General features: G+C 50.0%; 1 protein-coding gene across 1 annotated transcript in view; it reads right to left on the bottom strand.

The window, feature by feature from the left end:
- Positions 1-13,005, bottom strand: part of ablim2 (actin binding LIM protein family, member 2) — a 397,169-nt gene that overhangs the window by 168,582 nt on the left and 215,582 nt on the right. Inside the window, exon 12 of the mRNA XM_078542183.1 lies at positions 8,873-8,990. Coding sequence (XP_078398309.1) covers positions 8,873-8,990 — 118 coding nt within the window. The remainder of the gene's footprint in view (positions 1-8,872; positions 8,991-13,005) is intronic.

Below are 13,005 nucleotides of genomic sequence, written 5' to 3'. Positions count from 1 at the left end.
TCCACCCCTACTCTGGACGAAGGCCAGCAAGCAAGGACACCAATCCAGCATGGGAAGTGGTGGCAGGGGTGGTCAACGCCAATGCCCTGCAAAAGAGGACAGCCACCCAGTGCCAAAAGAGGAGTAGTCTCGTCTGTTTCACCAAGGTAAGTCACTCTTCTCATCGCTCTCAACTCACAAATCTATCACACATTCACAGGGATCTCACACCTCAAGGAACAACACCACTAACTCTCACACACACCCTCACATCTCCATCAGGCTCATGTTCTCTCGAGCTCGCATCCTCATCCTTCTATCGCTTAGCCCACCACACAAATGTTCCACGCAGTGTCATGCAACCTGCTCACACTCTCTCCATCTGTTTTCATACAGGAGAAGCCTGCTCACAACAGTAGGGAGAGGCCCCAGTCCGGGGTGGGGGGGGGGGGGGGGGGGGGGGGGGGGGGGGGGGGGGCGCGAATGGCCCACATTAGGCCCCTCACTCACTTTGAGGAGTGTGCCATCACACTAACTGGTGAGGACGTGGAACATGCCTGCAGTGACAGCGAGGTCAGCAGTGAACGCCCATGTGAGGATCCTGCACTACATCATCCCTGTCTCAACGCAATTGTGAGTGCTCTCTCTCCTGCTTTTGACTCTGCTTTGCTAATCATCTCTACTTTGGATCACAGGGAGCGCTGCCAAGCGACCAACACCCTCAGCCAGCCAGCCCCTCAGCTCTATCTAGGTCCTCACCTTCAGCCAAGGGGACACTTTCTCCATTGAAGAGCTAGAAATAAGCAGCTTGGAAAATTGGTCTTAGCGCTTACCCACACCCTCCACCACGGCACACACCTCAGTCAGACCTAGATCTAGAGCACGCTCGGGTTCACAATCTGGTGGTCACTGCACGGACATGTGTCCGCAGCAGAAGGAGGTAAGTTCAGCCGAGTTCCCTGGCACTGGGAGAACTGCTGGGGAAGAGGCATCTGTGAGTCAGATGACGAGCCTTTGGATTCAGCCTTCCAACTCATCGTGGAGTATCAGCTGAAGGCGTGGGAACATTGTGCCGAGCTGTGGAAGCCCTCAATAGAGTGGTACGCGAGTCGGAGGAGCGCGTCCACCTGCTCTCTGATGAATTGGTGCCCACATGTGCCTAAATGGCGGATGCCATGGAGACCCTGGTTCAGCAGAACGCGGAGATGCGCTGTATCACGGTAAGCATGGTTGAGTTCCTGCAGTAGCAACACAAGAAGGCAATGGGGCACCTCAACATCCCTCCAGGTGCTCCTTCCCCTCAAGGAGTCAGGCCAAGGCCCTCGGGCATCCAAAGAGAAGAGTGGCAGCTGGACATCCCTGGGTCATCCACTCAAGAATCTCAGAGGTTGTCCTCTTCCTCCGAGTCCCACTTGCCTGTGACCCCCTCAACCCTGTCCTCTGTCACCGCAGAGGGAGCAGCTGCCCCACAGGAGGACAGCCAAAGCAAGCCAGGGCCCTCAAAGCCTGTCTCTCCAGAGGCCGCACACCAATGTCATCAGGGGCAGTGGGGCCAACCATTGCACAGGCTGTCTCCACCCCTGCTGTGGATGTCTGGGCAGCACCTAGAAGTGTTAGGCTTAGAAAAGCTCATTTCTGATCACAAGTGGTTGCACGGGTGAACACATTTTGTCACTTTATAACCTGATAATACATTCACTTTCACTGAATAATGTATAATGGTGTCTTTCATTTTCATTTACAGGCTTCATGAGTCCTGCCTCTGCATTGCCCCCACTCCTCCCTACTAGCAGTTCAGCTGCCCGCAGCCGGCCCACAAGCGATTCTGGAGGGAGAAGTGTGTGTACGGGGCAGGACCTTTCGGAGCCTCGTGCAAGCACTATTCCACGCACACGGATCCCGCCTCTGTCACACTCATCTTACTGTCCTGAGTATTTTCAATGCTGCCTGCTGGGGTTCTCTTTCAGTTGTCCATCTGAGCTGACCTGCATCTCCACCCACCCATTGATCACACTCCTATGCAGCACCTGTTCCCATCCAGCACGAGGCTCCGCTCATTTCGATTTTAGAAGCATGGTACTTGTCAAGTTTGTCTTCAGCTACCCTGCCCTTTCCCCTCGCCCAGTCACCCATGTCCTTTCTCCCATCACTATCAACCCTCCTGGCATCACCTTCCACCTCCCCGCATTCAACTATCAGCCAGAACCCTTTTCTTCCTGGGATGTCCAAGTGAAGGTTCACGTTCACTTCCTTCCTGAAAATCCCACCCCCATCCACATTGACCTTCACAGCCTCCTCCACGACCTCTGAGTCCCCATCAACCACCCTCGCCATCCCTTCTACCGCGACCGTCGCACCCTCACCCTCCCACCTTACCAGCTCATTCTGCCCCCTCTCATTCTCACCATTCCCTCCTACCATGCCCACCCTCAGTTCGCTTCCCAGGATGCAGTCATGGCTCTATCAGACCACTCCCTTGAATGTTCACCTGGACATCCCTCCCCCCACTTTACTCCTTCCACCACCTTTACTCCTTCCCTGTGAACTCCTTCCTCCCCCAGGACTCCTGACCCCTTTCGGTTACCTTCCTCCCTCCGAACTCATTCCCCCCTCCGAACTCATTCCCCCTCCAAACTCATTCCCTTTTCTGAACTCCTTCCCTTACACCTTCCTCCCCCCTTACACCTAACTCCCCAGCTGTTGTTTCTCCCCTGTTACACAACCCCTCAGTACTCCCTCCCCCTCACTCCCAACCTCACCCCCATGGACACCGCCATTCCCTCCCTCCCAACCTCATCTCCCTGCCAACACCATTGTTTCCCCCCTCCCAACCTTAGCCCCCCAGTACACCTTCCTCTCCCAGTCAAAACTACACCTTCCTCTCCACCCCCTCGATAATCATCCATTGCAGATCATGACAAAGACACAGATTTCCCAAAGCAGACCCTCAACGGTGACCTTCCATCTTCCATGAGCTGCTTCACTGCGGAGCTATGTCCTTGAGAATTGACCCAGCATGCGATGCACATTCCCCCAGGGTCCGGTTGCTGTAGGGTTCCAGCGTCTTCTGCTCCTCAGGTGTCCACAATGTGTACAAGGCCCTGACAGTAAATCCGGAATTCTGCATGTCACGCTTGTCAAGACATGCTATGCACTGGTGTGTTCCCCCGACGCGGGCGGTGAATTTGACATGGGGGTGATTCTGGCGAGCAGGGCTTATAATGATATGTAGATGCATTAAAATAAAGTTCCCAACATGCGGAAGCAGAAATGTGGCCTGCCATTTACGGGTGGAGCAGACGATTGCAAACTGGTTTCACAAAAGCATCAAACCGACTTTTGGCCTTCCGCTCATGCCCGCCATGATGCCTGATGCCAACAGGCATGGAGAATTCCGCTCTTTATTTTAATACATCTGCATATTATTATAAGCCCTGCTTGCCGGAATCATCCCCCACGTTAAAATTACCTTGAAAACACGCTAGTGGAGCACACGTCTTGTCAAGCGTGATGTGCAGAGTTGGGACTTACTGTCAGGACCTTGCTCACATCGTGGGCATCGAGGAGCTGAAGATGCTGGAACCATACAGCAACCGGGCCCTGGGGGAACGTGCATTGCATGCTCATTGACATGGCTCTGCCACAAAGCAGCTCACAGAAAGTGGAAGGTCAGCGTTGAGGGTCTGCTTCATGTTATCAGTGCCTTGGCCTTGGTCTGTTATGGATGATCGTCAAGGGGGTGGAGAGGAATGTGTAGGTTTGACTGGGAGAGGAAGGTGTTCCACGAGAGGGTGGGAGAGCAAGGTCTAGATTTGACTGGGAGTGGAAGGAGTACCAGTGCGGGGGGGTTGGCATGAGGTTGGGGTGGGGGGACCAATGGCGTCGGGAGGATGAGGTTGGGAGGGGGCAAACGATGGTGTTGGGTGGGTAAGGTTGGGGGCAGGGAGAGAGTACAGGGGAGGAGGGTGTAATGGGGAAGAATACGGCAACTGGGGAGGAAGGTGTAAGGAGGGAGGAAGGTCTAAGGGAAGGGGTTGGGGGGGGGGTGGGAGAAGGAGTTTGGAGTGGGGAAGGAGTCCGGGGGAGGAAGGAGTTCAGAAGGAGGAAAGAGACCAGGGGGAGAAAGGAGTCCGGGGGTAGTGGAGGAAGGAGTAAGGGTTGTGGAAAGAGTAAGGGGGGGTGGGGGGGTGTCCAGGTTAATGTGCAAGGGAGGGGTCTGTGGAGTCGATGACTGCCTCCTGGGGAGCAAACTGAGGATGGGCGTGGTAGGAGGAAATAGTGAGAATGAAAGGGGGCAGAGTGAGCTGGTAGGGTGGGAGGGTGAGGGTGCGATGGCAGTGGTAGAAGGGACTGCGAGAGTGGTTGGTGTGGACTTGGAGGCAGACATGGACCCTTGTAAAGAGGAGGAGGTTGAGGATGTCAATGTGTATGGGTGGGATTTTCGGGAAGGTAGCGAACGTGCAGGTTCACTTGGGCATCCTGGAAAGAAAAGGGTTCTGGCTGTTCGGTGACAATGGAGAGGTGGAAGGTGATGCCAGGGGGGGTGGACAGTGATGCGGGAAAGGACGTGGGTGACGGGGTAGCTGAAGTCAAATTTTACCAGCACCGTGCTTCTAAAATTGAAAGTGAGCAGAGCCTCGTGTTGGGCAGGAACAGGTGCTGCATGGGAGTGTGATCAGTGGGTGAATGGAGATCCAGGTCAGCTCAGATGGACAACTGAAAGCGAACCCCAGCAGGAAGCATTGAAAATACTCAGGGCTATTGAGATGAGTGTGAAGGAGGAAGGATCTGTGTACGTGGAAGAGTGCTCGCACGAGGCTCCGAAAAGCTCTGCCACACATACAGTTCTCCCCCCAGAATCACTAGTGGGCCGGCTGCGTGCAGCTAAACTGTCTGATGTGCAGGGTAGGGGGGGGGGGCAGGCTCACCGGTGAGGATGCAGGGGAAGGACTCGCGAAGCCTGTAAATGAAGCTGAAAGACAACATTACACATTATTCAGTGAAAGTGAATATATTTTCAGATTATAAAGTGACAAAATGTGTTCACCTGTGCAACCACTTGCGATCAGAATTTCTTAAATTTTCTAGGCCGACCACTAGGTGCTGCCCTGACATCTGCAGCAGGGCTGGAGACAGCCTGTGCAATGGCTGACCCTGTTGCCTCTGATGCCTTCGCCGTGGGCCCTCTGGAGAGACACGGCTTTATGGGCCCCGGCTTTTGTCTGTCCTCCTTTTGGCTGCCACCTCTGAGGTGACAGAGGATGAGGTTGAGGGGGTCAGAGGCAAAAGGGGCTCAGAGGGAGAGGACAGCCTCTGGGATTCCTGAGTGGATGACCCAGGGGTGTCCAGCTACAACTCCTCCTCCCTTCGAATGCCAAGGGTCCCAGCCTGACTCCTTGAGGGGAAAGATCACCTGGAGGGACGTTGAGATGCCATGTATCCCTCTCACGTTGCCACTGCAGGGACTCAGCCATGGCTATCGTGATGGAGTGCAGGTCTGTGTGCATCTCTGCTTTCTGCTGGACCAGGGTCCCCATGGCGTCCACCATCTTCTCTAAGGAGACCTCCATGCGCGCACATGGGGCACTACTTCATCAGAGAGCAGGTGAACGCACTCCTCCGACTCGTGTGCCACTCTGTTGAGAGCTTCCAACAGCTCTGCGTGAGGTTTCCCTGCCTTCTGCTGACTCTCCACGATGAGTTGGAAAGCCGACTACAGACCTCGCAGATGCCTCTTCCCCAGCAGTCCTTCGAGTTCCAGGGAGCTCAGCTGAACCTGCCTCCTTCTGCTGCGGACACGTGTCAGTGCGGTGACCACCAGACTGTGAACGCGAGCCTGCTCTAGATCTAGGTCCCACTGAGGTGTGTGTCTCTGCACTAGTCAAGAGTGTGGGTAAGCATTGTGACAGGTCTTCCAGGCTACTTATTTCCAGCTCTTCAATGGAGAAGGTGTCCTCTTGGCTGGAGGACCTGGTAGCAGCTGAGGGACTGGCTGATTGAGAGTGTCAGTTGCCTTCCAGAGCTCCCTGTGAACCAAAGTAGAGATAATTATTGCATGGCAGTAGAGTCAAACGCAGGAGATAGAGCACTCACATTTGCGCTGAGAGAGGGATGATGTGGTGCAGGATCCTCACTTGGGTGTTCGCCGCTGACCTCACTGTCGCTGCAGGCACGGTCCACGTCCTCACCAGTCAGTGCAATGGCATACATCTCAAGATGAGTGAGAGGCCTAATGTGGGCCACTCTGTCACCAGTCTGGGACCTCTCTTTATTGTGAGCAGGCTTCTCTTGCATGAAAACAGATGGAGAAAGTGAGCAGGACAAATGGCACTGATTGGAAAGTTTCTGTGGTGAGCGGAGGCATGGATGGGATGAGGATGCGAGCTCAAGAGGATATGAGCCTGGTGGATATGTGAGGGCGTATGTGAGAGTTAGTGGTGTTAACCCTTGAGGTATGAGATCCCTGTGGATGTGTGATGGGTTTGTGAGTGTGTGAGTTGAGAAGAGTGACTTACCCTGGTGGAATGGAGGAGACCAATCATCCTCTTTCCGCACTGGGTGGCTGTCTTTTTTTGCAGGGTGTTGGCGCTGACCACCGCTGCCACCATGTCCCATGCTGGACCAGTGACCTTGCTTGCTGGCCTTTGCCCAGAGCGTGGGTAGAGTACTTCGCAGCCGGCCTTCACTGCATCCAGTAGGCGCTCGAGGGAGGTGTCGCTAAATTTGGGGGCAGCACGTTTCCTCCCTTTGGCAGTCACCAGTTCGCAGCAGCTTCCTTTCCCTTGAAAAGTGCTAGCTCTTTGCAGGAGCAGCTTTTAAATATGGTGTTTGGTTTACTGAAGGCCGGATGTGACGGTGGGGCTGACGAATGAGAGGACACCCCGCCAGCAGCCCAGTGTGTTTCCCGGGAATGCATGATTAATGCTGCAGGAATGGGATGATATGGCGTGAAAAGCCGCCAGTGCAGCCAGCGGCTAAAACGTCCTTTTTTCCACCCGCGACTGTACTTAATGAAAATCTGGGATAATTCCAGTCCTATGGGAGAAATTTTAACTCCCAAAAATGGGCGGGCGAGGGTGAGCACGCAGTTAAAATAATTGATTTTTATTAGATAGTGAGTGCAATCTGGCTTTAATGTGCCCACTTCCAGGTTAAACTGAGGTGCAATTGGGTGCGTGCCAATGATCCACTTGCTGCAGTCGGGACCTCAATTAGTGCAGTCAAATGGGTAGTTATTGTAGCAATTAACAGCCTTATAAGACGTTAATTAGGTCTGTTTAAATTGAATACCACTGAACTTTAAATTTAACATCTCTAACACAGGTTTTCTGAGAGTTAGGAAACGCAGCATCTGAAGGGAGGTGAGAAAGGCTGGCTAGAGCTGCCTTTCTGGCACTGCTTGTGGGCCAGGAGGAGCGGAAGTGCTTCCCCTCAGCACCCCAGCAAACCACCCTGCAACCCACCCCTCTCAATCAACTGACCGCCCCCCTACTTGATATCTCATCCCCAATATCCAACTCACCTCCTGACCTCCAATGTCCAGCTATCCGTCCTCAGATTCTATTGTCCAACCAACCCCCCCAACTTCCTCCCTAGTCCGACTACTTCCACTCAGCTCCGCGAGTGCCTATTCTCCTGATAGTAAGCCAGTCTCAATCTGGCTGGCTGTGGCCTGGAAACAAGTTTGAAAAATGTAAGTCATAAATTCAGCAAGACCTCTGAGGTAACCGTACTTCCAGATTTTCGGTTGCTGAATCGGCACACCTCAAACCCCCCATCCCTTCCACCCCTCCCCACAATTGCTTCATTTCTACCCTTGTACTTATTATTATGTGTCTATATATTTATATATATTATTTATATAAATATTTTGAAAATAAATTTCTATATATTTACCTGAACCTTGTCTCGCATGGCCTCTCTACTTCCATCATATCAATCATAGATAAGGTCATTTCTGATTTCTTCAGTGTATCCCTCATAACATCCCTCATTCCAACCCCAGTTACTCTGTGTCTATCCCAGACAATATCCTCCTCTAGAGCTGAGCCAGACTCTGTGCAACCTCACCATTCTATGTGGTGTTGAGCTGAGCTTCCTGCACCGTATCCTCTCCATCACCAAATCTGCTGACTTTTACCTCCATAATATCACCTGTCTCTGGCCCAGTGTCAACCTATCTACTGCCAAACCTTCATTCATGACTTTGTTACCTCCAGACTTGATTGTTCCAATGCTTTTCTGGTTGGCCTCCCATCAACAATCCTCCATAAGCTTGAGCTCATCCAAACCCACACCCAGTCCCACTGTCCCATCACGCCTGTGCTTGCTGACCTACATTGGCTCCCGATCCGTGTATGCCTTGATTTTAAAATCTTCCGCCCTCTATTTCTATAGCCATCTATGGTTTACAACTCCCCAAAAACTCTGCGTTCCTCCAATTCTGGCCTCTCGTGCATTACTGTTTTATTTTGCCTACCATTGGTGGTTATGCCTTTGGTGTTAAGGTCCTTAGCTCTCTGAATTCCCTCCTTAAGCTTCTCCATTTCTCCACCTCTCTACTCTCCTTTAAAACAGTCCTTAAAACCTAGTTCTTTGACCAATTTTTTGATCACCTGTTCTAATGTCTCTTTCTTTGAATTGGTGTTTTTTTTTCTGAATGTACACCTGTGAAGCACTTTGGGATGTTTTACTACATTAAAGCCACTATATAAATGCAAGTTGTTGTTGTTGTTGCAATATTACTACCTGGTAGACATTAAGATGGACCATTGAATAACATAATCAAATTGCTCATGGTTCTTAAATACTTCAAGTAGAAAGCTTACTGCATTTTTTTTGTTTTTCACTTTCTACAATAGTTAGGAGGCACTGTAATAAGGGCAGTTATTACCTGGTCTATGGAAATGTTGGGGCGAGCGAGACCACGTTGGGGTGTAACGTCCATAACCAAGAGACCCGAAGGATCCAGGACTGGAAGCTCTGCGTTGTCTGGGTCCTTCCTGTTCACCCTGAAATGCAAAAAAAAAAGGATACCTTGGTTATGTGCTGTTTAGTAGAAATCAGTATCTTTGTCACTGGATCAAAGCAATCAGTGACTAAAAGATTAGTTTTTCTTAGGGCTGTTCAACTTGCACAGGACTATGCAGGTTTTAATGCAGCTCTGAAGAACAAGGAAAAGATTTAGGCAAAATACTGCGGGTACTGGAAATCAGAAACGAAAACAAAAACTGCTGGAAATACTCAGCAGGTCTAACAGCATCTGTGGAGAGAAAGACAGAGTTACTGTTTCAAGTCCGTATGACTCTTCTTCAGAAAGAAAAGATTTACCCTCACCATCAGAGTGAAATTGCATCAATCAGCTTTAACTCGAGAATTTGCGGGCTTTATTGCATAGTTCTCCAGCTGAATATTGGGAAGACCAAAGCTCCACCACAAACTCTGTTCCAGAGCCACCAACACTATTCCTCCAAAATAAAAACAGAAAATGCTGGAAAAACTCAGTAGGTCTGGGGTAGAGAGAGAAACAGAGTTAACAACTCGAATCCGTACAGACTGAAAGTGTTACCTCTGTTTCTCTCTCCACAGACGCTGTCAGACCTGATGAGTTTTTCCAGCATTTCTGGGGAGGAATCTTCAGCTTGGCAAATGGGGGCGGGCCCCGCTCGCCAACACATAAAATGACACGCGGTGTCATCGGGTGTGCGTCCCAACTTCACCGCTCGTCATTCAGATATTCAGTTCAGTGGGTGCGCACCTGAGTCAGATGCATACCCGCCGAACTGTCAAAGGCCTATTAAGGCCATTTAAATATCAATTAAAATACTTAACTGAGCTGCCCGTCCAACCTAAGGTTGGCGGGCAGGCGAAGAGCCTAGGTGGCCTTCGCATTCATCATGAAGCCTCATCCACGGGCGGGATGAGGTTTCATGAAGATTTTTAAAGTTTAATAAAATTTTTCAATAAAATTCATTGACATGTCCCAGCTCATGTGACACTGTCGCATGAGGGGACATGTTTTTAAAAAATTTTTTCCGTCTCTTTATTAAAATTTCAAAGGTCAAAGTAATCTCCCTGAGGCAGCTCTTTGCCTCAGGGAGATTTCTGCGCTCTTTCGCGTGCATGCGCGAAAGAGCGTAGGCCCTGAATCAGCCTACTTCCCCCGCCTGCCCAGGGAGTGCACAGCGCTTCTGGGTGCGCATCACGCTGGGTGGGCTTTATTTGGACCACCCATGTAAAACGATGGCGCGCAGCCAATTGCAGGCATCGATCGACTGCGTGCCTGCCTGCACCTGCTCCCGTCCAAGCCCCCTCCCAACGGGGAGAAGACTCTCCCGTTTTTATTTTAGATTTCCGATATCCACAGTACTTTGCTTTTAACTCTATTCTTCTCCCTGGCAACTGTCTGAAGCTGAACAAGACTGGTTCTGACCTTGGTGTCATATTTGATCCCAACCACATAGTCACACGAAAACTATCACCTCTTTAACATTGCCCAACTCAGCCCCTGCTTCAGCTCATCTACTGCTGAAACCCTCTTTCATGCCATTGTTATCTCTAAACCTGATTGTTCCAAGGTATTCCTGACCTCTCATCTTCCACTCTTCATAAACTTAAGTTCATCCAAAACTCTGAGGAGCTACATTAGCTCCTGGTTAAGCAAAGTATCAATTTTAACATTCACGTGCTTGTTTTCAAATTCCTCTATGTCGCACCCCTCCCTATCACTTAACCTCCTCCCATCCTCTGTGAAGTCTGCGCTCCTCCAATTCTGGGCCTCTTGCACAACCTAATTTTAATTGTTCCATCACTGTTCATTCAACTGTCGAGTCCCTACGTTACAGAATTCCTTCCCTAAACCTCTCATCTTTCCTCCTTGAAGATGTTCCATCAAACTTAGTCCTTGATCAAGCTTTTGGTTATCAGCTATTAATATCTCTTTATGTGGCTTGGTATTAAATTTCGTTTGAGTAATGCTTCTATTTGTTTCTTTAGGACAAATGATAACAGAAGATGGTAGATGCAATGCCAAAATTAGAAGAAGGGTAGAGAGAGCCAAAAGTAATTGTGTGAAGATGAAGGATGTGTTAACAACAAGAAAACTCAAGCTTGTAACAAGGAAAAAAACTCATAAGATGCTGTATTCTATCCACTTTCCTGTATGCCTCAGAAAAGATCTGTGGAAGAAAATAGAGACCTTTGAAATGTGGATGCTAAAACTTACGCTAAATTTCCAAATACAGACCATAAAGAGGCGTTTGAAATTACAAGAACAAATAGAATTTTAAAAAGTGACATCCAGAAAAGGAAATGTCAATATTTCTGCCATTTGAATAGAGCTGAAAGGCTACAGAGATCTCTTCTAGAGGGCAAAGTGGAGAGCAACAGAAAGAGGAGTTCACCTAGATGAAGTTGGTTGACGGGTGCCACAGAGTGGTTGCAGGTGAGCTACAGTGGATGTGTGAGGATGGTGCAAGACAGACGAGTGTGACATATAAATATAGCAGATCTCCGGGTAGGAGTAGCTATAACCAGCAGCAGCAATGGTTCTGTGAAGCAGCCTGGGATGTTTTACTATCTTAAAGGCGATTGGTTGTTGTGGATTAGTAGTAGCGCTCTCCTGCTTCTGACTCAGAAGATTCTGGGTTTAAGCTTTGCTCCTGAGACTTGAACACAGTTCACACCTGTGTTCCAGTGCAATACTGAGGTACACAGTTCACGCTGGTGTTCCCCAGTGCAATACTGAGGTATACAGTTCACGCCGGTATTCCGGTGCAATACTGAGGTACACAGTTCACGCCGGTGTTCCAGTGCAATAGTGAGGTTCACAGTTCACGCTGGTATTCCAGTGCCATACTGAGGTACACAGTTCACGCCAGTGTTCCAGTGCAATAGTGAGGTTCACAGTTCACACTGGTATTCCCCAGTGCAATACTGAGGTATACAGTTCACGCCGGTATTCCGGTGCAATAGTGAGGTTCACAGTTCACGCCGGTGTTCCAGTGCAATAGTGAGGTTCACAGTTCACGCTGGTATTCCCCGGTGCAATACTGAGGTACACAGTTCACGCCGGTATTCCGGTGCAATAGTGAGGTTCACAGTTCACGCTGGTATTCCAGTGCAATACTGAGGTACACAGTTCACAGAGTTTAAAATAACAATGCTGAGTAAAGGAGTATCGCAGAATCACAAAATGGTTACAGCACAGGAGACCATTTGGCCCGTCGTGTCTGAGCTGCCTCTCAGAGGAGCAATCCACCCAGTGCCACGCCCCCTACTTCTCCCCTTGAGCCTGCACTTTCCTCCTTTTCAGATGAAAATCCAATTCTCTCTTGAATTCCTCGATTGAACCTGCTTCCACCACACTCTCAGCCAGGGAATTCCAGATCCTAACCACTCGCTGCATGAAAAAGCTTTTCCTCAAGTTGCCTTTACTTCTTTTGCCAATTACCTTAAATCCGTTCCTTCTCGATCCTTTCACCAATGGAACAGTTTTTCCCAATCTACTCTTTCTAGGCCCCTCATGATTTTGAAATCTCCTCTCAACCTTCTCTAAGGAAAACAGTCCCAACTTCTCCCATCTATCTATCTAACTGAAATTCCTCATCCCTGGAACCATCCACATGAGTCTTTTTCTTTATTCATTCATGGGATGTGGGCTTCACTGGCTGGGCCAGCATTTATTGCCTACTCTTCATTCCCCTTGAGAAGGTGGTGGTGAGCTGCCTTCTTGAACCGCTGCAGTCCATGCAGTGTAGGTACACCCACAGTGCTGTTAGGGAGTTCCAGGATTTTGACCCAACGACAGTGAAGGAACGGTGATATATTTCCAAGTCAGGATGGTGAGTTACTTGGAGGGGAACTTCCAGGTGGTGGTGTTCCCATCTATCTGCTGCCCTTGTCTTTCTAGATGGTAGTGGTCGTGGGTTTGGAAGGTGCTGTCGAAGGAGCCTTGGTGAATAACTGCAGTGCATCTTGTAGATGGCATACACTGTTACTGCTGTGTGTCAGTGATGGAGGGAGTGA

This window comes from Cetorhinus maximus, chromosome 1 (assembly GCF_964194155.1).
Source record: "Cetorhinus maximus chromosome 1, sCetMax3.hap1.1, whole genome shotgun sequence".
Classification (NCBI taxonomy): Eukaryota; Metazoa; Chordata; class Chondrichthyes; order Lamniformes; family Cetorhinidae; genus Cetorhinus; species Cetorhinus maximus.
This window is presented reverse-complemented; position numbering and strand designations above follow the sequence as displayed.